At 38.7% G+C, this 27,250-nt stretch overlaps 1 protein-coding gene across 5 annotated transcripts in view; it reads right to left on the bottom strand.

Moving 5' to 3' along the window:
* The window catches only part of ADCY8 (adenylate cyclase 8), a 257,131-nt gene that overhangs the window by 78,813 nt on the left and 151,068 nt on the right, over positions 1–27,250 (bottom strand). For 3 of the 5 annotated variants that reach the window (XM_002807642.7, XM_035277484.3, XM_035277488.3), the window contains exons 8-9: positions 19,805–20,002; positions 3,539–3,639 (exon numbers count right to left, since the gene is read on the bottom strand). In XM_002807642.7, the coding sequence (XP_002807688.4) occupies positions 3,539–3,639; positions 19,805–20,002 (299 nt within the window). The remainder of the gene's footprint in view (positions 1–3,538; positions 3,640–19,804; positions 20,003–27,250) is intronic. The other 2 variants (XM_035277486.3, XM_035277487.3) reach the window with 1 other exon arrangement.

Raw genomic sequence — 27,250 nt, 5'->3', positions numbered from 1 at the left:
TCCATGCTCATGGTTAGGAAGAATAAATATTGTAAAAATGGCTCTACTGCCCAAAGTAATTTATAGGTTCAACACTATCCCCATCAAGCTACCTATGACCCTCTTCACAGAACTGGAAAAAACCACCTTAAACCTCATATGGAACTAAAGGAGAGCCTGCATAGCCAAGGCAATCCTAAGCAAAAAGAACAAAGCTGGAGGCATCATGCTACCTGACTTCAAATTATACTACAAGGCTACAGTAATCAAAACAGCATGGTACTGTTATCAAACAGATATAATCAATAGAACAGAGGCCTCAGAGGCAACACCACACATCTACAACCATCTGATCTTTGACAAACCTGACATAAACACGCAATGGGGAAAGGATTCCCTGTTTAATAAATGGTGTTGAGATAACTGGCTAGCCATGTGCAGAAAGCAGAAACTGGACCCCTTCCTGACACCTTACACTAAAATTAACTCCAGGTGGATTAAAGACTTAAACATAAGACCTAACACCATGAAAACCATAGAAGAAAACCTAGGCAAAACCATTCAGAACATAGGCATGGGTAAGGACTTCATGACTAGAACACCAAAAGCATTGGCAACAAAAGCCAAAATAGACAAATGGGATCTAATTAAACTCCAGAGCTTTCTTTTGCTATATGGAAGTGAACTGGCAACTAACAGAACAGGAAAAACTTTTTGCAATCTATTCATCTGACATAGGGCTAATATCCAGAATCTACAAAGAACTAAAACAGATTTACAAGAACAAACAAACAAACCCATTCAAAAGTGGGCAAAGGATATGAACAGACACTTTTCAAAAGAAGACATGTATGAAGCCAACAATCATGAAAAAATGTTCATCACTGGTTATTAGAGAAATATATATCAAAACCACATTGAGATACCATATTGTACCAGTTAGAATGGCAATTATTAAAAAATCTGGAGAGAACAGATGCTGCAGAGGATGCGGAGAAATAGGAACACTTTTACACGTTTCTGGGAGTGTAAATTAGTTCAACCATTGTGGAAGACAGTGTGGTGATTCCTCAAAGACCTAGAAATAGAAATTCCATTTGACCCAGCAATCCCATTACTGGGTATATATCCAAAGGATTATAAATCATTCTATTATAAAGACCCATGCACATGTATGTTTACTGTGGCACTGTTTACAATAGCAAAGACCTGGAACCAACCCCAATGCCCATCAATGATAGACTGGACTAGGAAAATGTGGCATATATATACCACAGAATACTATGCAGCCATAAAAACAATGATTTCATGTCCTTTGTAGGGACACAGATGAATCTGAAAATCATCATTTTCAGCAAACTGACACAAGAACAGAAAATCAAACACTGCATATTCTCAGTCATAGGCGAATGTTGAACATGGACACAGAGAGGGGAGCATCACACACTAGGGTCTGTTGTGGGGGACTAGGGGAGGGACAGAGCGGGGCAGGAATGTTGGGGAGGGATAACATGGGGAAAAATGCCAGATATAGGTGATGGGGGGTTGGAGGCAGCAAACCACATTGCCATGTAGGTACCTGTGCAATAGTCCTGCATGATCTGCACAGGTACCCCAGAACCTAAAGTACAATTATATATATAAACCCCATCTATGCCATCATCTTCCCAGAATCTGCTCTCTCCTTCTAATGTCCCCTGATAATAAGGGGAAGGTCAAGCATGGCCTGCCTTTGCACAGTAGTTAAGTTGAACATCTTTCTTCCACAGCATTATGCTACAATCTTCCTAAAAATCTCCAGGGTCTGTGTCCTTTCCTCAGGATCAATTCCAAAGTCTATAACATAGTTATGAACATTGAACTTCTGCTGGTTCTCTCCTTTTTCAGCAATAGTGTCTATTCTATTCTTACACAAACCATTTGCTATAGGCTCTCACATATACTCACTATTCTACAAACACAAGGTCTTTCTTACTTGTGTGCCTTTGCCAGAGCAGTTTTCCAAATGGAATGCTCTCCTACTTTTTCCACTCTCATTTTACTTGACTCAAAACCTTTTCTACAAATTTTTCCTTGAGCGATGTGGTCAGAAAGAATAACTAATTTTGATACAAAGCAGTCTAGTAATTAAAAGCACAGTTTTTGTCTCTGGGCTTAAATCTCAGCTCAGATGTTACACACATGTGTGACCTGGGATAAATCCTCATCTACAAATGGCAATTGGAATGCCACCTTACTCATCAGTTATTTTTGAGGGTTTTTGAGACAATCCATGCGAAAGATGTAGTACTTTCCTGGCATGTATAAGTGCTCAGTAACTGGGAGCCACTGTTAATGTCTTTGTCATCCACTAAATTATGTCTTAGAGGGTACAGAACCTCTTCTTCCAAAACTATATTATTCTCAGGGGCTAGAATATTCTTTTGCCTATATTAAAATAATATCAAAAATATTTGTTGATATTCTTTTTAACCATGTGAAGAGGAAAGACTCATGTTAAGTATGGGTAGAAGGCAATTTAGCTGAGAAAAGAGGCAAGAGGTAACTTATAGTTTAGAAGAGAAAAAAAAAAGCATGGCTATTGGACTAATTCAGAACCATGTTCAAATCCTAGCTAGAGCGCCTATAACCTGGACAATATGTGCCTAGTAGAGAATTAAGAACCCAGGCTCTAGAGCTTGTCTTCCTGGGTTGAATCTAGGCAATAACTATGAGATCTTATGAACCATGAGATCTTAGGCAATTTATTTCACTATTATGAGCCTCAGTTCCCTTCTCTTTAAAATGAAGATAATCATGGCACCTACCTCATGAGGGTGTCATGGGGATTCCAGAAGTTCATGTATGTAAAGTATTTAGAACAGTGACTAAATAGGTGTTTGTGTTATTATTACAGTGCTGATTTTTCTTTCCCATGGAGCTATGATGCTGTATCTGTGAATGAGTTATACTAACAAAAGCATAAGTAAATGGTGATTGAAGTTCTTTTGTTTTGAGACGGAGTTTCGCTCTTGTTACCCAGGCTGGAGTGCAATGGCACGATCTCGGCTCACTGCAACCTCCGCCTCCTGGGTTCAGGCAATTCTCCTGCCTCAGCCTCCCGAGTAGCTAGGACTACAGGGAGGCTGAGGCAGGAGCCTCAGCACCACCATGCCTGGCTAATTTTTTTTGTATATTTAGTAGAGATGGGGTTTCACCATGTTGACCAGGATGGTCTCGATCTCTTGACCTCGTGATCCACCCAACTTGGCCTCCCAAGATTGAAGTTCTTATACTTATTTTCTGTATTCATGGGTGTCATGTCAAGTAAGAGTGGGACCTATTTTAATTTTCATTGTTTTTATTAAAATAGGAATAAAAATTATTGTCTGGGCAGAGTTTTGAGATTATTATGCAGAGTAAGACAACCACAATAGACATTGATAGTGTCAAACATTTTGGTATGGGTTCTGGACTTGGTTATTTTAAATTCTGGTCCTTTGAAAAGTCAGCTGACTGACTGCAGGTGAGGAATCTCACGAAGATATTTTACCAGATCAATCAGTTCTTTCATATTTACCTTGAAGAAGGAAGCAAACTTTGTATTGCCGTGATAAACAGAAGAACGATAAATGCACAGACCAAGTTTGACTTGAATACTTCATCCCTCATTTGAGAATACTGTAATTAAAAAAAAAGAGAGAATGAGTTACTTTGCAGCAGAGTTGGGTTTTGGAAGAATTAGGTTTTAGCAGTGTTTGAGCTTGAGGGAAACATCAAGAAGAAACAAGGCAATTAGATTTTTTTTTTTTTAAATAACAACAATTCATATCTTAATAAAACCTTCACAGAACATTATCCCATGCCTCCTGCCAACTTTCCAGTGAGAGCCCAGGAATAAATACAATGAGAGGGAGACTTTGCATGAACTTATCCAGTTCTTCCCCTCCCTCTGAACTAACATTATTTTAACAGGACAGAAGAGCACACATCCATATATGCAGCAAATCAAATTCGCATTGACTTTCTTCATGAGTAAACTTAAGTCATTTAAGGATCTTGCTCTGTTTCGTGTTAAGTTTGGGAACACAGGGAAATGGTTTACCAGGAAGTCTCTCTGCCTCTTTTTTTTAAACTAAAAATAAATTCTCAGGCTCTTAAAATAGAAAATAGCCAAAGAGATCTCCAGCTAGTATAGCCCTTTCATTTCACGGAAGGGGAAGCCAAGACTAATAGACCAATATGCTTGATGCCCTTCTGTGTCTGCTCAAGGCAGCCCTAGGGAATGGTGGTAACTTTATTTTGATTATCCAGAGTACTCAGTAATTTCATTGTCTAGCTTTAAAAGCGTCTAGAAGGTCAGCACTCAATGTGTATTTGCCTTACTTCTGCCTAGTCTCTTGGACCATCCTGGAGTTACTAAGCTGGAGAATATCTACTTCTTTCAGAAAGCAGGACAGTTTTTAAAACATTTTCAGTTTTAGAGCCTTTGAATTAGCCTGAACCAAACCCCAGATTTGACCTTGAAGACAGAGAGGTTTAGTAGCAGGCAGGTTATTTTATTTTCGGTAGACAGAAAGCGAAGGCTCACTTTGGATCTTTGTAACCGCTGATTTGCATTTCGTGGTTACTTCATACAGAAAGCTGGCAAATAGAGGCCCCACAACATCTTATGCTCTAGGTCCACAATACTAAGGTAGGGCTTCAGTCAGGTCAAGAAATAATACAATCAGTCCAATCTGTTGTTGGTATGGTGTTTGAAATCAAGAGTTACGTGATTTTTTTTTTTTGAGACGGAGTTTTGCTCTTGTTACCCAGGCTGGAGTGCAATGGCGCGATCTTGGCTCACGCAACCTCCGCCTCCCGGGTTCAGGCAATTCTCCTGCCTCAGCTTCCTGTGTAGCTGGGATTACAGGCACGCGCCACCATGCCCAGCTATTTTTTTTTTTTTTTGTATTTTTAGTAAAGATGGGGTTTCACCATGTTGACCAGGATGGTCTCGATCTCTTGACCTCGTGATCCACCTGCCTCGGCCTCCCAAAGTGCTGGGATTACAGGCTTGAGCCACCGTGCCCGGCCGAGTTACATGATTTTCATTCTCTTCTGACTTCTTGGTGTGATCTGGGGTTTAGACTGAACCCTGCTTCTCAGTGTCATAGCTAAGGTTTGGAGAATATCCTATAGTGGGCGAGCTCTCGAGGTGAAGCTCAGTGCTGCTCAGAGACTGCATATTTGTTGCTTTTGCAGGGCAATGCTTTTTCTACTCTTCAGTATTGAGGCCTCTGTCCATTTGCTGACAACCTGCTTGTTATCTGGAGGGGAACCAGGAACATGGCTCTGAAGAATCACTCGAGGCCATCCTCAATCCTGATAAAACCAGAGAAAACCCATATGATTAATAGTTACTAATAGTGCTACCCAAGAACAGATCACAATCATAGAGGCCTACACAAAGCATCTGGCAAATGAATTAGCCACAAAGCAGTTAATTCAAAGAAAGATAAATGTCTGAATTCCATCTAACAACCAATTACAGAGGATCTAATTATTCTTTGTTGGCTGATTAATTTTAAACCAGCCTGGTTGCATAGATTTGATAATGAAATTTTAAAAACAGCAATAATAATTTCAGTGTAGTTAATCAGTACACTCAAATTCCTCCTTTTCTTCTTTTATGTCATCCGTCATCATCATCATCACCACCTGTCATCATCACTACCATCATCACAGCATCTTGGAGCTGTGATTGAACATTGCCTTCCAAATTCAGAAATCCTTCTCATAACATTCTTGATGTCCACTCAAATGTCTGTTAATTTCATCTGATGACCTTCTCTGCTTTATCTGGGAAAGTGAGTTTCTTTTCTCTGATCCTGAGCAGGGCATCTCAGGGTTCTAAGCACCGTCAACTTGAACACTCTGAGAGCCTGACCCTGAGAGTTCATTCCTTTGCGAAGGATTCCTTTCCATTATTGTCCCTTGATCCTATGAAAAGATCCTTTCTTATAGATCCCAAGCATAAGTCTCTGTGACTCTTTTCATGAATATTTTTTACTGATGACTTAAAAAATGTGATGTAATCATCATTTGTCCAGACTAAGGTTGCATAAGATACTGTTTTCCAGTTTCTTCAGATGGCACATTGGGTGGAAACAAAGTATAAAGACTCACTTTGCTTTTATATTTGTCACTGTTTTATTGTGAGCAAAGCTAATTTCTTTGAACCTCACTTTTCTTATCTGTCAAATGGGAACATTAATATAGTTCATAAGTTTGACAATGCTGAAGCATTCTATTATTTTTCTGTTTGAAGTAGCATAGCATAGCTGTATGGAAGAAGAATCTTATAATACTTGTGAAGTTGATGTCCACCAAATATAAAATCCTGTGTTTCAGAATGTGGCGCATTGTTACTTTGGAAATATAAGGAGAGCAGGATTTCAACAAGAAAATTCCTAATTGGCTTAGAATGATTGAGTAGGGATTCATTTCACTTCCTCTTGACTGGTAATAGTCTGAACACTCTAGCTCATAGCTTTATTAAGTTAGCAGTGTGCTTATCAAAGTTAGACACTCCTCATGTCATACCTGTTCTGTTCTCACCTGGCCCCCCTTATCCTTTTATATCTCAGGTGTGAGCATGAACTAATCAAGAGCTAGATTAACCAGATTTGGATCCCAGCTCTAACACCTATGCATCCTTGGACAACATCATTAAGTTTTCTATGTCTCAGTTTTCTTATCTAGAAAATGGATATAATAATAGGAATTATCTAAGTGTTACTGGGAAGATGAAATGAGGTAATATATACAAAGTGCTTAGAACGGTGCCTTGCACATGATAACGCTATATAAATGTTTCCTACTGTCAACCAATTAATTGTACTTATGTCATTTCCATACTTCATCTATGTGAAGCTTGCCTTGCAGAATATTGTCTTCTATTCCTCCGTACAGGATTGTACCTTGCACTAAGTGGTGACCCCAATGTTGTTGACTGGTTGGTCCACCATGTTTTAAAGGAGTCTTCTAAAGAAATGGTAATCTCATGTGTGGTGTTTTGACTTGGGAGAAGACCCTGCCCTCATTCTTCCCCTTGCTTCTTGAAAGATTACCCACCACTGGGTAGAATTCTTATGTTTTCTGTGATCCTTAGAAAAAGTGTTCTTGGAAATGACCTGTGAACTCTTATAATTTACTGAGCCCTTTATCTACAGGAGAACTTGGCAATCACACACACACGCACATGCATGCACACACACGCATTTCATATAAGAAGATAAGATATATATGTTTCAGATAAGAAGCATGAGGATCAGATATGTAAAAGAGCTTGTCAGTTGTTGGTGGCAAAATTCAGACACTTGGAACAAATTACAAATACTTCCTTGGAGATCTTAGATTAGAATTTGGAATATTATTATTTCTCAGCATGTAGGGTCTTGGTTGATTCAGAAAAAGGTAGAAAATCTAGAGTAAGAAATTTGAATAATAAGGACTAATACCTAGTTCAAGGCTGGTGCTGTGCTACACACTTTACATGGATGTTTTCATTTAATTATTATGACACTTGAGGAAGGTCTTGTTTATCATATCCTCATTTTGCAGATAAATAAACTGAGGATTCGAATAACTGAGCAACTCAACAACACCTTCACAGATTGTACATAGAGAATTCAGAGAGTTTGTTCTAGAGTGCAGGGTCTCACTGGCTGCTCTACCTTGCTATTTTCAGAGTAAGGTGATCTTGTTCATAGGTTCATGATCAGGTTTCTTTGGTATATTTCAGTGATGTAATTTGATCATGATCATGATACAAAGAAAGGGAATGTGTTAAAAATTTGGGTCTATGTAAATCTTGGTTAGAATGAAAGTGAAACATACAGGTAAAGAATGTACATTAGAAACAGCCTACGAATTAGTTTAATAAAATGCCACTACTATATTTTCTTAATTGATGAATGAACCCTCCACATTGGAGGATTGATGAATGGATCCAGCACAATGCAATGCAAAATAATGAGTCCCCTTTTTAGGCCAGGATGGGTGAACTGACAATAGGGAAGAAAATAAAAGACAGTAGAGTTTATTTAAATGCAACAGAAGAAGACAGACTACAATCTTCAAATGATAAGGACATCGTTTCAAAAATGAAAATTTCTGTGTGGTTTGATTGAAGTTGAGACTTGTTACTTCCAAGGAAGGGGAGAAGGATAAACTTGTGTTTCATTTTGTTCATGTCTGGGGATTCTGGCCGTGAATTCTCTTGAAAGACATATTCAGAAATGAAATCAGAGTCATGAGGGTCAATGGGTTTTTTTATATTTGCCACAAGAAAGCTGGGAAACCCAAGTCCAATCACATGCAAAAAAAAAAAAAAAAATCCATTTCAGATTCCTTATCCACAGAGAGGTGATCAGGGAAATTTGCTTACAGATATGATAAAGCTTCTAGTCTTCCATATTTTCATGCCTGGGATAGTCCTAAAAACTCTGCCTAGGTGAGGGGGAGGAAATCACAGTGATTTCCTAGATGCTCTATGTTGACTATAAGCTAAAAGGCACTGAAAAATTCTTACATTTCTACAGGATGTAGAAGATGCCTCTAACTAAAACAATTATCTGGTTAATTGTCTAAACTGTAACTGTACTCTGTCTTTTTACCCAAGATTATATAATGGGTGAGATTACAGAATCTTCTAGGTGGAGTGAATTGTACTTGTCATCTTGGTCCTTTACTAATGCCAGTTTAACTCAGCAATATCTCTCAGGTATGAGCTGTTAACTCCTGCTTGAATATTTCCAGTGTTGGGGGAAATTAACTCCTCGCTTGGGAACCCATTTCATCTTTGGATAAATTTAGTTTGAAGAAAAAATTTTCTAGCACATCTTTTATTAGTATATATTAAAACATTTGTTAAAGAAAATTCTCAACTGGGATAATTTGTTCATTTTGCATTAGTGGATGAAGAAATTTCACCAGCGTTCTGTTGTTAAATTCATAAATTTTGTAGCATGGCAGTAGTCTAGAGCATGCTTAAAATAGACCATTTAGATAAAAGACATAATTGCAATGAGATTAATTTTCAATAATTTTTAAATTCTGAAATAGGCCATTTTCTCTATCTTGGTTCCTGCTCTGATAACATTGTTATTAGGAGCAATTCTATGAGTGACAGGTGGGTATGCAGAATCTCTCACTGACATGCTTCTTCCCAAGTAAATTGATGTTTGGACAAAGGTGAATTTAATCAAGTTTTGTTGACTCATAAGGAAACATGCTAACATGTATTTAAGATTGATGGCTTCAGAAGTGCAAGGCTGGGAGGACACCTACCCAGGGGTGGCAGAAGACCCAAGGGTGGTAATTCATTTTCTAATGTTATGCTCTTCCTTGGTAGTGGGGTTAGACTGGGTGCATGAGAATTTCAAGAAGAACTTTTAAAAACCTTCCAAACCACCATTCTTCCAGCTCACACTCACCTCAAGAACTCTTGGGAGGAAGAATTCTTCCTTTCTTGGGTGGTCTAGCCCCCCACCCCAGTCCCCATCCGTGGAGAAGCCAACAAAGTGGTGACTCTTCCTATATTCTTTACCTAGAAGTCCCTCATTGTGGATAATAATGACGTCTACAAATGAAGCATTAAAATTGCTTCAGTGACCAGGTCAATGGTGTCGTAATTCTATAATTCTATATTATGCTACTACAGGTGAAATTGGCACTTTTGACTCTGAAAATGCTGGCTTTATGGGACTCTGGCTGGCTAATTGGTTTGATTAAAAAATAGATACAAAATGACACTTGATATCATTTGATTACCTAGAGGGTGGTGGAAACAGTTGTAATTTTGCAAGGTAATATTAATACAATAAAGGAGTCTTACAAGGCTGCTCTGACTAAGGGATGGATTTCTTCCCTAAGCCTCTTTGAATCCCGTCTTTCATGCCTGAAGAAGGAAGCCAAGATATTCATACCATTTTTGGGACTTACAAGAGTAGTAAAAACTCAAGAGCAGCCTGATGCTATGACAGAATAAATATTTAAAAATATGTTAATAATAAAATCAAGAAAGTGATTAGTATACATGCGGTTTAGAAAAATGAAAGAGAAAACCTGGGATCATTCATGCTCCATGTTCCCCTTCCTGCTCATCTAAATAAGACATGGAGTGGTTCGACAAATTTTGAATGTCTCCAAGACAGAAATGTACATTTTGCTCATTACCTATTTGTAGATTTCAGCATCCAAACCCATCAGAAAATTCATTCATTTGCTTAGCCTTCTTTTCTTTGCCCAGATTTCCCCTTTATTATTTTATTCTAATCATTATAACTCCAGTAAAAGTTGATGGGATGAAGTAAGAAACACTTTAGAGTTTATGATACATTTTTCTTGAAAATTTTAAAGCCTCCATTTAACTTTGATTTTCTTTATCAATGACAGAAAAAAAATTTGAGAGACATTCTGGACATAGCTAAGAACCAATAGTACTCAGCCAAATAATTATCTAAAGATTCTCTTGTGTGGCAAATCCTTTGTCTTACGTGGCTGCTAACCAAAAAAAGAAATAACATTAAATGAATGTTTGTGAAAATACTCAGCACAGAACTTGGTTCATAGTAAGCACTATTTATAATAGTTATCATAATATGAAACTGGCAAAAGCTTGTGTGTAAAAACTGAAGCTCATTCAGCTTTAGTTGAATTTGATCTTTTTTACTTTCTTTCTTTTTTTTTTGGTGGAGTCTCACTCTGTCACCCAGGCTGGAGTTCAGTGGTGCGATCTCGGCTCACTGCAATCTCTGCCTCCCAGGTTCAAGTGATTTTTGTGCCTCAGCCTCCCGAGTAGCTGGGATTTCAGGTGCATGCCACCACACCTGGCTAATTTTTATATTTTTAGTAGAGTCCGAATATAAAAAATTTTATATTTTGTCATATTGGCCAGGCTGGTCTCGAATTCCTGACCTCAAGTAATCTGCCCACCACAGCCTCCCAGAGTGCTAGGATTAAAGGTGTGAGCCACCACTCCTAGCCAGGTCTCATCTTTCTAGGAGGCTGTCTCTGGCTTTGTCTTCTCTAGAGCTATCTTGTCCCAAAACTACCTCCTTGATTGCTCAAGCTGATCAGCCTTTTTGGGATAGACAGTTCAAGGGTGGTTTGGAGACTTATCACTCCTTCTCCCACTGGCCTAAGAGAAAAAGTATGTTTATGTATTCACTTATTTGATTCTTACACATTCATGGATAGCTAGGGTGATAGAGTTGCCTTCGTTTTCAGGCCACCTTTATCAAGATTCTGTCAGTTGCCAGAAACATGCGGTGGTATAAGCAAATATACCTTAGAGTATATTTGCTATGCACATTACTACTATATACGTTATACCTCTAAGGTATATTTGCTCTGTGCATTACTATTATATACATTATACCTCTAAGGTATATTTGCTATGTGCATTACTATTATATACATTATACCTCTAAGGTATATTTGCTATGTGCATTACTATTATATACATTATACCTCTAAGGTATATTTGCTATGTGCATTACTATTATATACATTATACCTCTAAGGTATATTTGCTCTGTGCATTACTATTATATACATTATACCTCTAAGGTATATTTGCTCTGTGCATTACTATTATATACATTATACCTCTAAGGTATATTTGCTATGTGCATTACTATTATATACATTATACCTCTAAGGTATATTTGCTATGTGCATTACTATTATATACATTATACCTCTAAGGTATATTTGCTATGTGCATTACTATTATATACATTATACCTCTAAGGTATATTTGCTCTGTGCATTACTATTATATACATTATACCTCTAAGGTATATTTGCTATGTGCATTACTATTATATACATTATACCTCTAAGGTATATTTGCTATGTGCATTACTATTATATACATTATACCTCTAAGGTATATTTGCTATGTGCATTACTATTATATACATTATACCTCTAAGGTATATTTGCTATGTGCATTACTATTATATACATTATACCTCTAAGGTATATTTGCTATATGCATTACTATTATATACATTATACCTCTAAGGTATATTTGCTATATGCATTACTGTATAACTCCTCCCTTGCAACCCACTGGCTGCATCTTTCACGAATTTCAAACTCTATGAAAATATGGCACTTAGGAAAAGGACAGGATTTTTCAAGGTGTGGCAGAATTGGTAGAATAGCTTGGGAGAGCCAGTGAACTCTATTTGAATCCCCACTCTGCTACCTTCTGTTGCTGTGGTCCTTGGAAAAACTACTCAAACTCTGAGACTCCCTTTCCTGTCAAATAGTATAATTGGTACCTACCTAAAGGACGTTGTGACACTTAAGTAAAATGAGGTAAAACATTTAAAATAGTCATGATAGGGCCTGATATGGTAGCAAGTGTTCAACAAATACCAGTTTCCTTGTCACATTGCTGCCTCAGTTGCAATTCATTGCAGCCTCTGAGACACTTACGTATTATCTGCATTTCATCTGCACCACCTTGCAAAGTGGCCATTAACATGCCCATTTTCAGGATAAGAAGTTCCCAGATCACAAGCCAGAGTGTAAGTTCCCAGGGCACAGAAGCTGTGTGGCTTTATGCCTTCCTATAGCATCTCAGTATGAGATGCCCAATGGAGTGGACACAAACAGAATGCAAACCAAGCAGACTGCATGCTCTGAGCCGTTCCTGATGAACTTCCCAAGAATCAATAGCATAAATATGCTCTGAGTTCTGCTGGATGCACTTCCAAGAATCACTAGAGTGAATTCTCTGAGCCATGCCTGATGGACTCCCTGGGAACCACAAGAAGTGAGGATGGAAGGACAATCTTTGAAGGAGCATAAAGAAACCCCTGCATGAAATATCTACCTTGGCTGGCTTGTCCTCACAGGAAGAAAAGCATGGTCTTTGATAATGATCAAACACCAATCATCCTTGAAGAGAGAAACAATCTTTCTCATCGGATTTAGAAGATAGTCATAATAAGGATGTTGGAATAATCAAATCATTTAAAGAAGAGACAACTGAATGACACCTACAAATTTAAACACATCTCAGAGGCCAAGGTGGTCACTGCTTGTGCTCCAGTGATCCTGGGAGATTGCTGGAACCACTGCTTCCAATGAGCTAGAAGGCTGCACTTGCTTAGATTAATGAAGGTTGGAACCCTGGTACCCTGGGACACAGACACATTAGATTGGCCCTTCCCACCATTTTCAATGAAGTCATATTTTTGTTTTGTTTTTTAAGGAAAAGCTCTAAGATAAGTCTTACAGAGGGTTTAGCTTTGTGCAGGTTCAGATTGGCAGTGGATTAATTAGAAGGCCAAAGGAAAAGAAAGACTATTGCATTTATCCAAACTTCTGTTATATGAATATTGTGCCATTTAATTTTCACAACAACCCCTAAGGGCAGACAATCATACTCATTTCAATGAGATCAAGCTCTTTGCTTTGTATCACCTAACCAGTAACTGGCTGGAATTGGGTTCAAGTCAGGAATCCAGTCTATATTCTTTCCTCTGTCTTTCAACAAAGACTAAATACTGGTGAGCAAAATGAGGATTTTATACGTGCATGTGGGTGTCCATTTGAGTAACAGAAAGATAACAACTTGCCATTATCCATTATTAATTAGAAAACGAATCAACTGTCTTTTATGCCCACCTCTATTTCCAAAGTGAGACTTGAACTGAGATCTATTTGATCCCAAAGACTGTGGTCTTTATTAGCCTCATGGAGACATCTTCTCTAGATTTGTTAAAAGCCACACTACCCTTGAGCGAGGACCTGGGGGCTTTAGATGTAAGATGATCTCTGAAGACATGGGCAAATGACTAGCCTAAGTCTCATGCTCTATCAAGGACAGAGAAAGAAGGCCAGCAACCTAGAATAACAAAACCCCAAAAAGAGTGTTTAGCAAAATGCAGGTCTTCTTTCAAAACCAGAATCTTGGGAGCAGAGTGATGGTATGGTACCCGTGTTTAAGCAAGATACTCAGGTGATTCTTAAGTTTGAAGCTATTAGTCTTGGACAAAGAGAGTTTTAGTACATACATTTGTCACAAGTACAAAGGAGGCCTTTTCTCAAAACAATTAAGAATGAAGAGGAAAAATATCAGCACTAAAAGAAGGAAGGAATTTTAGTCTTCCTTCATATGGCTTGATTATAACATTTTACCCACAAAGATACCCACATCCAAAGCATAAATCCCCAATCACTTTTGAAGTATATACTAAACATACCTTAATCTTTATTCAAGACGAGGAAGTCACCTTATTCTAAGGTGATAATATTGTTTTTGGAACACTTAGCTTAATTAAATTATTTCAAATAAGTGTTCCTATGTTATTAAGCTTTCCTAAGATGCTAAAGGTTTTGGGTTGGCTACTCTGGCTTGGAAACATCCATAAGTAATTGTAATTGATTTCCCTATCCTAAGCTCCATTCAGAGCCTTGCTCCAGAAAAGAAGTGAGGACCAGAGGCTGAGAAACGTCACTTTCTTGTAAGCACTCTGAAAATGGAAGGGCCCTAGATAAGTGATCCCACAAAAAGGTTAAGCTCCTCAGTGTGTAAAGAAGCCTCACGAATTAGTAAGACAAAGGTAAGTACTGCAGTGAAAGATGAGCAGTGAAGAAGACAAATGTGTAAATTATAACACTAAGGTACTAGAAATGTGCAAATCACAAAAGGAGAAACAGAAGGGCCAAAACGTGTACTGACAAACCGTCAACTGCAATCAGTTTTAAAAATAAACACAAATGCCAGGCAGGTGCTGCTTTTTACTTCTTATCAAATTGGCAATTTAAAAAAAAGTATAAACACAATTTTTGAGGGCAATTTCTAAATGATTATCAAGCATTTTAAAATGTGGTTTCTGTTTTACTCGTCCCTAGGATTTTATCCTAAAAAATAAATAAGCAAAAATGCATAATTTACCTATGAGAATAGGCATTGCAACCTTATTTGTAATTTATAATAGTGAAAAACTTTTTTTAAAAAGCCTGAAATGGTTAAAACATGCAATGGGATAGTATGTAAATACTAAAATTATTGTGTAATGGAATCTTTAATAATGGGGGAAAAGGCTAAAGCAAAGAATGTTTAACACTATGTTACAAAGTCCTGTGCATACAGTCATCTATTTTTGTAAAGGTTGCTGATATGGTTTGGCTCTGTGTCCCAACCCAAATCTCATCTTGTAGCTCCCATAGTTTCCACATGTTGTGGGAGGGACCCAGTAGGAGGTGACTGAATCATGGGAGTGGATCTTTCCCATGCTGTTCTCATGATAGTGAATGGGTCTCACAAGATCTGATGGTTTTAAAAATGGGAGTTTCTCTGAACAAGCTCTCTCTCTCTTCCTCCTGCCAGCCATGTAAGATGTAACTTGCTTCTTCTTCACCTTCCACCGTGATGGTGAGGCTTTCCCAGCCATGTAGATCTGTAAGTCCAATAAACCTCTTTTTTTTTGTAAATTGCCAAGTCTTAAGTATGCATTTATCAGCAGCATGAAAATGGATTAATACCGTGTGTACCTAAGTCTGTAGATTCACACTCATGTAAGACCAGAATGACAGATGCCAAAATAGTAACAGTGGTTACCCTGGGTTGAAAGATCCAAAGAGATTTCATTTGTTTTCTTTTGGCCTTATACTTAGTATAAACTTTTATTAGTGAAGATCCATTCTTCTTTTAATAAGAAAATATCCAATATGATTATAGCTTCTGACAAGCACATTATGTTTTATACATCTCTTTACCATAGTTCTGATTTTTGCTTGCCCATAAGATCTGTAAGCCTACTTAGGAAATTTTTAGCTTGACTAAAGAAGTGCAAAGGATTTATCTGTGAAATTTGGGAGGAGCTGAAGAGGGCCTTTGGCATCTGGAATGGGTCCCTTCTCCCTTATCCAGAGGTCTGCTTAGAAAGTCCTGATGGGTTGGCTGGACAGTGAAGGAAGATGTTGAGTCACCAATTCTAACCTGGCTGAGACCCAAGCCTTGGGTTGCATGACTTGTTATATATCATCCACACTGGGTGATTTTTGAGGGTGAAAGGAGGTGATACTAGTTTCACATTGTAAAAATAGGCATCTACTACTGCCCCCTGCAAACCAGGACATATGGCCACTATGGTCATAGGAAATTCATAGATTCACAGCATTAACTGCTGAAAAGGTCCAATGTCCTCCTTTCACAGATAAGGAATCCAAGGACTAGGGAAGGAAAGCTGTGTTGGCTAAGCCACATGAGTCATGAGCACACTGTTCTGAAGCTTAACTCAAAAGACTGCTGTGAGGGAGCAGGGAGTGAACCACCTTTGAAATTCCATGACAGGGAGTACACCGAACTTTTATTCTCCCCTGACACTCCACTGAAAAGAGTCAGATCAAAATTGACCCATGCCTTTTGGCTCCTAGAGTTTACAAAAAATATTCTGATAACAGCTATAGGGGGTGAGGCAGTCTCCCCTAACCTTCTTAAACTGAGTCTTTATTCATTTCCTTTTTAATTCAACAAGTATTTATGTAATACCGTGAAGTATATAAAAGTCCTGTTTCATATAGTGCTGTGGATAGATATGCCAAGTGTTATAGGCAAACTGACCAGGGAATGTCTGAGTAATATTTCTATACATTTCAATGGAGCTTCATTCATTTTAGTGTTTGAACATTTCATTGTTCTCGAATTCACTCATAAAGGTGGAAAGGGTTCCCTTATTCATGTGTCTTCTTATTGTTCAAACAGAGTAAAGCCCTTTCTTTCCCACAAAGATTGCAAGGGAACAATTATTTCCATTTCTGTTTTTCCATTCAGAAAACATACTTTTATGGCCCAGACTTTTTCCCAAGAAGGAGGGTAGGGAAGTGGGAAGAGAAGACACTTTAGAATCATAAATATTATATGTATTTTTAAAATTCTAATATATATATTCTTAATAAAATGCACAATTTTCCTTAAAATGCGCATCTTAACATCTCTAAAATCAGCATGCATCTTATTATCAGGGGAGTCTTAAAATCTTGAGTTCTTTCAAGGGAGGTTTGCAATTGCTTCCGTTGGCCACCAGGTGGCAATATCAACCCAGGATCATTTTAAATTGCCTGAGAATTTTTTTTTTTTTGGTCCACATTTAGAATGTGAATTTCTGGAGGTCAAGTCTGCAGTAAATCTATGCAGATTCCATTTTGGAGTTTAAATGCTTGGGGAGCTTCTTTCATTTAATCAATACAAGCATATAGGCATGTGAGTTTCCTCACTGCCCTTGTTTAAGAGTGATGTCTCACCTGTCCCCCCCACATCCTTGCCCTAGGGGTGTAAGCCCAGCTTGCGCTCGTGTGTGTGTGTGTGTGTGTGTGTGTGTGTGTGTGTGTGTGTGTGTGTGTGTGTTTCCTTTTAGAAACCCATATTGAGGGTTTTTTTCTTTCTGAGTGCTGCATAGAAAATAGAGCATCTTGCAGTTGATGACACCTTTACAGTAGCTGGATTTTGATATCTAAGGTCTCTACTTAACCTCTTGGAGGATAAGTTTTCTCTTTAGTAAGTGAAATCATAAACTGATGTATATAACAGCAAGCACAGAGAAAATGCATCTTAATACTATTTTCTGATTCTGGAACCCTATGTATTTGAAAGCCTTGAACCCTTCTCTACTTAACTTCTCCTCTAAGCTCCCTCTCTGTGCCTCCCACCACATCCAAAGTTCAACAAAAGGAAAATGAAGACAGCACAGGATTGTCATCTTCTTCTTCGTAGGAAACCCTGGGAAATCAAGTCCTGGGGACTCCTGGCAGAGGCAGCGTAGTAAACAGACAAGAGCAGTGACTATGGCATCACTGTGGGCTCAGATTTCAGTCACTTTCTGACAGTTTGACTTTGGAAAAGCTTCATAATGATTTCTCCATGTCTCCTTTCATCAAGTATAAAATGAGGCTCATAAGAACATCTACTTTATATTACTTTTGTCAGTCGATTTATGCAGACAGCTTAGAAATAGTGCCTGGTACTTACTAAATACCCAATGAATACTTAGGATATATTCTCTGTTCAGCAGTAACACAGTCTCTAGAGAGAGTCTCAGAGCAAGAGTCAATGAAACAGATCTCTGTGGCAGGAGAGGACTGAGTGTTTTCTGATGTGTCCTGTTGCCATCACCACTGGGGGACCCATGCAATGCATAGCACAGGCCAGGTGGCCTGTGGTTAGGCTGTCTATGGGCAAGTCCTATGTTTGTTCAGGGTGCTGTCCTCTGGCTCTTCTGCAAGAATCTTCCCTAGACACAGAAATCAACATCAGGCACACCGTGCCTCCCTTAGGTCCATTCTGCTCCAATACCAGATGGCTGCAGATGAGATGTGAATGCTATAAAATAAAAGACACTAGAAACTATAGTATGCAGGGGTTAGATTATTAGAGAAGCAAGTTTATCTTTAGCAAAAATAGATAAAAGCATTTAGTATAGCTCTGGACACAGGTATTTACCCAAGCTAATTGAGAAGATTCTTCATAAAGCCATCTGCTCTTCATCCTAGCTTCTTCAATGCAGTAACCAGGAAAGAAAATGCGTTTAATTTGGACCTTAAGCCCTTAATTATATGACGAATTAGAGAAGAGTGTCTGCTACTTTTTTTGTGGGGGGTCGAGTGAGGCAAAATGTTTCTTTGCCTTTTGTTAGTACATAGACACAATCCATTTCAAATTGGGAACTGCAGGTGAAGGTGTTAATTTTGGAGTCTGCAATCTTTAGGTAGTTATCAAAGAAACTCATTGGGAATGGTATATGTGCACAGAATTGTGAATTCTCTAAACCAAGGAAAGCAAATCTCCCAGGCAGCTGAACAAACTCTCAAAAAAAATTGCTCACTGGAGCTTTACAAAGTATTGAATCAAACTCCTGAAATTTGCTTGTAGATTCCCTGCTGTTCCTGCCGGAGGCTCCTGCAGATGCCAGGCACCCCTTGTGCTCAGTCAAGGAAGGTCTGTCAGCTTCCATCAGCGCAAAGGAGCAATCCAGTTAAGCAGGGTCAGCACCCCATCTTCCCACTCCCCTCTCCAGTTCAAAGCTGAGGTGGGGGATGGAAATGGAAAAAGTCGCCATTAATATAGTGATAGTTGCCATCTTTGAACACTTTACCTAATCATGGTATTGTCTTGGAGACTTTCGTATTAGCCATGAGGTAGGCGCGTTCATTATCCTCATTGTACAGAGAGGAACTCATGCTCAGAGAGGTTACTTTACTTAACAAAGGTCACATAGCAAGAAAGTGGCAGAGGTGGAATTCAAATTTGACTCTGAATCCACAACCCATCTTCTTTCTACTATGCCTAGGTCAGGGGACTCCGAGGCAGCAGACAGCTGGGAAAATGGGAGAATAGATGTCTAAAATCTAAGAAAGACAGTGTTTATCACTGATGCTTACATCAAGTTATTGGGTGTCCTCATTTATTACATTAAAATGGTTGCAGCTGATGTGAATTAATCTAAAAGCAAAGGTAAGTGGCTGTTAATGCTACTTGGCTTAATAATCTCAGAGTGGAAGAAACCCTTTGATGCATACTGAGTTAAAGGAATCTTTGTTCTTTTAGTCCTCTTTTCCTTAAAGAGCAAGCTGATGTTCTCTTAATCTAACCAGCATCTCCTTTCGTGACTTTCAGTCTACTCATGATTTTCAAGGAGAAAAATCAAAGACAGTAGCAAACCAAAGCGAACAAACAAACCAACCAAAACCACAGCCCCTGGGCTCTCTCTCTAGTCCCATGAACATTTCCAACAATTTACTCAGAAAAAGAGCCGCTGTGGAGACCCAGCTCTACCTTATGCTCCAGGCTGGAGTCTTTAAACATCAGTGAGAATGGCTTGATATGCTCTCTTCTCAATTTATCGCCACTCCGCAAGTCGATGGTATGTTCTATTCTCTTGTTAATTTCCTCAGGCCCAGACTGGACATGCAAAGCTTGTGCAAGATGGTTTGGAAGCAGATTTATTGAATTTCTTGTTAGGGCAGCCAGAGTCTAGGGGGAAAGCACATGCAAACACAATAAACCTGCTAGTCCCCTTTAGATCAAAAAGAAATGCAGTGTTTTTAGATCATGTTGCATTGCAAACAGTAATAGCATTCCATGCAGTTGTATTCAGTGAAACCTACAGAAGTTGATCTGATAGCATTTGGTGCAGAGAAGTACAACCTGGCAAAATATCCCTTTTCTCTGTGTAGGCACACTGAATTCCTTCGGTTGAGGTATTTGGAGAGTTGTTGGCTTAGAAATGTTAAACAAGACCCTTTCTCTAGCCAGGCACAACCTGGGTATGAGAGAAAGAGAACCAAAAAAATAACAGAAAGTAAATATATGTTAAAAGTCCACAAAAATGATCATCTCCAACTGAGTAGATTCCACATTTTCGTGTGACCTTTCATTTAATGGTGGTTTAGAGACTTGGGGTTTTATGGCTTGCATTTTTTTTTTTTTAGCATTGCTGATAGGAAGACAGCCAAATGTGCCAGAATCTGCTCCTTAAACTCGATAAAGATTGTTAAATTTTAATACGTTGCTAATATGCCCCTCCCCAGCATTATCTCTATATAGGCCATTATATATCTATATCTTCATATAGATATATGTGTGTAACTTCTTTTAGGTAAAAAATGCAAGCAAGTTGCAGTCTCCCACCATTTCACAGGGTTACACAGCACGAGACGGGGAAAGGCACAACTACCATGGTTGGTCACTAGATATGGATACATGGATGCAGAAACTGCATTGGCTTCTGAAGAGACACCAGGTTTGGCAGGGAGACTTTTTCTCCTGGTGATTCAGTAGCTGTGATAAGATTAACTGGCTAGATCTAGCCAAATGCAGTGTTCACTCATAGCACCAATTTAAGGCAGCCTCTTAGACCAAAAAAAAAAAAAAAAAAAAAAAAAGATGTGAGTTGGACCTAGACCTGAAAGGATACAGGGACAAGGAAGCCCAGCCCCTCCTTCCAAGAGATTTTCTTGAGGGAAAGTAGAGGATGCCACACATATGTAGAGTGAGTAAGGAAGTGAAAATTCTTTGCCTCTATACATGCTCACTGCATTTGCTTTTCTCTGCCAGCCTCTCAGCTTAGCTATGTTTAGAACACAGGCTAGATGAAGATAAGATTATAGAGTCATCAAATGGTAGCCTGTCAGAGGTGACATAGGACCCTGCAGATCCTCTTGCCAAACCTTCGGATATTGATGAGCCTCAGAAAGTCTTGCTCATTTGCCACCAAGCCAGATCTGCTGACTCCAGGACCACAGCTGGAGTCATGAGCTTTGACCTCTGGAAGCCATCCAGCGCACCCCATACGGAGTCTCCTTATGGTGTTGTTGAGCCCTTCATTTTAACCTTCATGAAGATATTCAGTGTATCATAAATTCAAAGTCTAAAGCATTCTGTAGCTGGGCTCATCATGGCTAGAATTTACTGAAACAGCCCTAGAATAAAGAATAGAGCCGCATATGCCAACAGGAGAAAGCAAAGTATATGCTCTTAGGCCACCGAAGCATGTAATTTCAGCTCTGAGTACCAAGGAGACAACTACAGAGAAAAAAATAGATGTTAGGGGGAGGTATGTTAGAAGGGCTGGAGTAGACCCAAGGAAGCAGGAACCAATGTTCCAGATAATTGAACAGCAGGATACATGTGGAGCCAGAAAATTTAGCCCCTGGAATTAAATGCTATTTAGTACAGCATACCAGAGAGCAGAGGAAGCTGAACTGTCAGCCACTTGGTGGATTTCCCATTGATTTCTAGGGCAGAAGTTTTTTTTTCACACAGCATGGAATGTGACAAAACTCCATTTTCTGTCTTGGAGAGGAGATGGAAAGGATGCTGCAGCTGCCCTTGTCTGACCATACATTCTGACTTTGGGGTGCCAGAATGCTCTTGTAAGTGCTTGGAACTGGGATCTAGTAGCTGGAGATGAAGTCTGCTACAACATCTAAGCGTATTCATAGTTAGGCATCACTCACTGTCTGAGATTTTTATTTGTATATGGTTTTCCTTCTTTGAACTAAATTGAGCTTATCCACTCCACCAGTCCCTTATGCCTTCAGTGACTGTAAGATCTTTGGATTTCACAGAGGAGGGAAGTTTCAAAAAATAGTTTTGGGACTGATTTGTTTAAATTACAGTAGCAGCAGCAGCAGTAGAACCGCAGCAGCAGCTATAGCTCTTTAATATGACCATGATTTACTAGAAGAAAGGGCATTTTTCCCTCCAGCAGGAATGATGTAATCTCAGAATAAAATACAGTTCTTTGCATTGAATACATTTAGTTTAATAAATAACTCTCTACTTTGCCCTTATTTTTCTCATATTGATGTGGACTGGTGAAAATGTTAGCAGGAACTGATACTGGTATGCAGAGAACATTTGGAAATAGGAATAGACATTGCTTCCTGGTTGCCTGTGCTATATTCATCTGTCCATTCAGAGAAGGATTCTGCTGCCATTGGCCACTTCTGTAGGTCAGTGACCAATGAAATCTCCTCCTCTCAAAGCTCCTCTGCTTCTCTCCACATTCTGTTGGCTGTCTATGTGGTCACTTCAAATGAGAGAGAAATTTAGAGGCATCCTTCTTTCTTTCATCACTGCCACCAAGTTATCAGTAATAGTTGGGAAGCAGCTCCTTTCATCAAAATGTGAATAATGTGGTGGAGAATTCTTTTCTTGCCCATGTAACTATTTTTATTCTTTGGAAGTGTTTTCCTAGTATTTTATGCAGATAGTCAAATTTCAGTGATCTCCTTTCTGATCATTTCCTCTGTTAATTACATATGAAAATTATATGTGCTGTTTGGCCAGCAATCTCTTTAGCACCTACCTCATTCCTTAAGGGAATATGTACTTAAGAGAAGCCCATCATTAACTCAAGAAGGCAAACAAATTGAAACTAGAAAGGGATATCAGGAAATCATCTACTTTCATTTAACCCCCGGTACACTGCAACGCATACATGTCTTTGGGGCAACTATGATTTGGGATAATCTGTGATACCCCTCGATCTCATTAGTCGTTAGTAATGACTACTAAGAAGTCACCTTCAGTGGGATAATGTTACCAACATCAAAAAGCCACACACTGATATATTCACAGTGATTCATTTGTAATCAGTAGTGGAGACATGTATACCTTGTCTTATTTGTATATTTAGAGTCATACTGGAATGAGCTATTTTTAATAGAATAGGGCTTTCTCTTTTTAAGATTTATGGCACCAGCGTGAGCTGGACTGAGATCATGTTTAAAAATAGGGTAAGCTTCCAAATGTGATTCCAGTATCTAATTGACCTCTAAAATATTGAGACTGTTCTTTCACATAAATACCTTAAGCAGTTGGCTAAAGAATAGGGAAAACAAAAGGATGAAATGAAAGAAAACAGGAAATGCCATAATATTTTACTATTATATATATATATATGTGAATACATATATTTGAACATATGTTTCAATGTATGATTGAAGTATATATAATTATATATATTATATATGTGTATGTGTATAGTTAGCTGGGTTTTTGATATTTGGGATGTCAGATTGAAGCAGCAATGTAATAAATAATGTTATCAATGATGGTATAAATAAATAATGCTATTTATTTACTTTAGCTGGTGTTTTAGATATTTGGGAGGTCAGATTGGAGCAGCAGAAATGTCAGAGGTTGAAGCAGAGGCCTCTCATGACTGAATTTTTTCCCAAAAAAGACACTAAAGCTCCTAGACTTCTCCCAATGAAGAAATCTTTAGGTATTTCCATAAATGCTTCCTCCCTCACAGGTGCTTGAGACAGATCAAAGTGCAAGTGAGAACCAGAGTTCCTTCTGAACTGAGTTTCTGATGATAGGGTCTTGCTTGACAGTTTGGGCATTCTGGTGAAAATTATAATGAGAAGGTCAGGTAGCTCTTTGAGAATTGCATTTGAATGGGCTGGGGGAAGTTACAAATCCTTTTAAGCTCATCATTTGGTTTATGATCAGAAGATTCTTCTTTAGGACTTGTCTTGGTTCTGCATTCCCAGTGAAACCCTGCTTTTCCTACAGGTCCTATCACTTCATGGATGGTCATAAAATTTTGTATTTATTAATCAGTTTGTCACAGCAAATAAATTCTTCCCAGCAAGATTGCAGGCTAAAGGTGTACTGTCTAGAAACATCCAGCTTTGTTGAGTCAAAACCATTTTAGGGCTTAGAGATCACATACTCAAATCTCAAAAGACCCTGTAAAGCATCCTTGTAGACACTGTAAATCAGCTTACATAGTTACAGAACTGGAGTGATCTATTTCATTGTTGGATCCTTCTCTTTCTAAAAAATTTGTTTCAAGAAATACAAGAATGATGAGATGCTTCATTGCAAAATGGTTCTGTGGATCAATCAGTTTAGAAAACGCAGATTAATTATTTATTTACTGACATTTCTGCTTACCCTAATTTTGTTTCTTTTGTTTGTTTCTTTGTCCCCACGCCTTTGACAATGCTCGATACTTTGTAGTCACTTAAATACTTTGTAGCCACAGTAAATGTGGCTACTGAATGGAAAATTTCTTTTACCTTCCTATCTCAGTATACTTTACTGAGATAAAGGCACTGGTAGGTTCTGCAGAAATGAGATTTTTGAACTCTGCATCTTCCAAGCTTTTTTGACCACAAATGCCCCTATCTTGAATTGCCTTTATACGTTTCATGGAATGATGTTTGGGAAACAGTGCCCTAAAGTTCTTACCTGCTTTTATGCACAATTTCCACACACTAGACCTGTTTCTGATCTCTGAACAAGATCTATATACGTCTCTCTCCATGTGGCTGCTTTCCAGTGTCCTTAGTTTTCTTTCTCGGCACATTAAATTTATTTCCCCAATTGTTCCAAAGGTGACATAATGTCTACATATTGCACAGTTCTTCCTAGTTTGTCCATGCATTGTGGACACTACTTCACAGAGTATCAGACCCAGTGCTCATGGGATCTGACCTTGTGGTGGAGCTTGGACACCTAACATAATCTGACCTATTAAGTAATTACTCATTTTATGAGTTGAAACATGTAGCATTTAGGCATGTGTCCTACTGCTGCTTTAAAAACCAATTAAGACATCACTGTTGGAAGCCTACTCTGAGGCTGCAATTGTCCTTATCACTACTACTATGATTCAGTGTAATTGCCAAATTATGTGTTTGTTTCTCTAGACTATGATCTCCCTGAGGCCAGACACTGTGTTTTATTTATAAGTGAGTCTCCAGCACCTAGTATATTTGCTAGGTTCTTTTTTTATTTTTTGGAGACAGAGTCTTCCTCTGTCACCCAGGCTGGAGTGGAGTGGCTCCATCTCAGCTCACTGCCTCCACCTGCTGGGTTCAAGCAATTCTCCTGCCTCAGCCTCCCAAATAGTTGGGACTACAGGCATGCACCACTGTGCCCGGCTAATTTTTTTTTGTACTAGAGACGGGCTTTCATCGTGGTGGCCAGGCTGGTCTCAAACTCCTGACCTTGTGATCCACCTGCCTTGGCCTCCAGAAGTGCTGGGATTACAGGCATGAGCCACTGCGCCCAGCATGCTAGGTTCTTAAGAAGTATATATATGAAATGAAGAAATGAATGAGTGGGTGAATGAAAGGTCAAGTGTCTCTATAAGAAGATTATCCCTAGGGCAGTGTTTCTGGTCTTTTGCTATAAAAGTCCCTTTAGATTTTTTCTGTTCCTTCCCAAATGGACTTCAAATTTTGGAAAGATTCTGTTTACCAAACTATATTAAATAAGAAGTAGTTTATTTTCCTACGATTCGATCAAATGCTTAGTTTTTGCTCAGCATGAGATAAAAGGCATTACCAATGCAGTTGATGAACCAGCCAAGAGTAGGCCATTTAAAGGCAGCCTAATGATGCTTGTCAATGTGAGGTTTTTATTACTGTTATTATTACACTTTAAGTTCTGGGTTACATGTGCAGAATGTGCAGGTTTGCTGAACAGGTATACATGTGACCTAAAGCCATAAAAGAAAACCTAGGCAATACCATTCAGGACAATGTGAGGTTTTATTCAGAGTTTTGGAATCCAGAAAATGTCACTTCCATTATTACCTCCCAATACTGGCTGCTAGAGCACCAGAGACCACAGACTGGCAAGGGGTAACCTTGAGCCTTTTCTGGGACCAGCACCTGGGCTAACTTCAGTTTGTGTGTTTCCCATGAGCCAGCTATGAAAGAAGGTTAAGGTCGTTCGTGAAAGCACTTTACTCTTTATTAGCTCCCTACGAGGAAGATGTGGTAGCCTTCAGATTTAGCTATAGTATTGAACACTCACAGTATGGGCCAACTCATTGCTGATATGGGAAAAACCTACAGAGAATGCCAGGCTCAGCAATGTCAAGGCACAGCCATGCAGCTTCTGTCTCTCGTGCTGAGATGTCCTAACCTTTCCCAAAGACTCTGCTTGTTTTCAGTTTCAGGTTGGAATCCGCATTCAGAAGGAGGTAGGGCCAATAGCTTCCCCAACCTATCCCTGGAGCACGCTTTCATCACCCCTGTGGCAGCCTTTTTCTGTGCCTAACTTGGAAGCCTCTGTACCTCTATTTTAAACTTGCTCTCTGCAGGCTTTGGGTTGTGGAAAAGGCAGAGGCTCTACCTTTCAGTCCTTATGAACTTCCTATGTCCCACAAGAAGTAGGAAATACATTAAGCCTAGGTGAGAGTACCCCAACAGTACACATTACAGCTATTTTTTCTCTACTGTTTGTTAAAATGCCAATCCAACTGCTAGAAAAGAAGGCTTCTACTTAAAAAGGAATTATTTTGTGCTATTTTTTATAATAATATATAGTTATGTGGTACACAGTGATATGATATATGAATTTGGTACACAATGATTGAATTAACCTAATTAATATATCCATCATCTTAAATACTTGTCAGTTATTCTTTTTAAGAAAGCTCATAGCTTGGGAAAGCTTTAAGGGGATCTAATCTACAGTGGTTTGCATTGAGGGCCTCAAGGAAAATGCTTGTTATGTTTGAAAATGGCATAATTTTCTTCCCTCAAATCTGGGAATGGGGAGACATGAGATGCAATATTTTCCTAGTAAGAAAGTGTTAAGTGGTATTTGAGTAAATGTTGACTTGGAGAGCTCCTGCTAAAATATTCATATGAGATATGGGAGTGGAGGTGCTAGTGAATAAGACCATTTCTCATAAACAAGGTATGTTAGTCAAGATTGTTGCAACTTTTTCTGTCTACACTTAGAGAA

This window comes from Callithrix jacchus, chromosome 16 (assembly GCF_049354715.1).
Source record: "Callithrix jacchus isolate 240 chromosome 16, calJac240_pri, whole genome shotgun sequence".
NCBI classification, from domain to species: Eukaryota; Metazoa; Chordata; class Mammalia; order Primates; family Cebidae; genus Callithrix; species Callithrix jacchus.
Note: the sequence above shows the minus strand (reverse complement) of the source record. Positions and strands in the feature narration are given on the sequence as shown.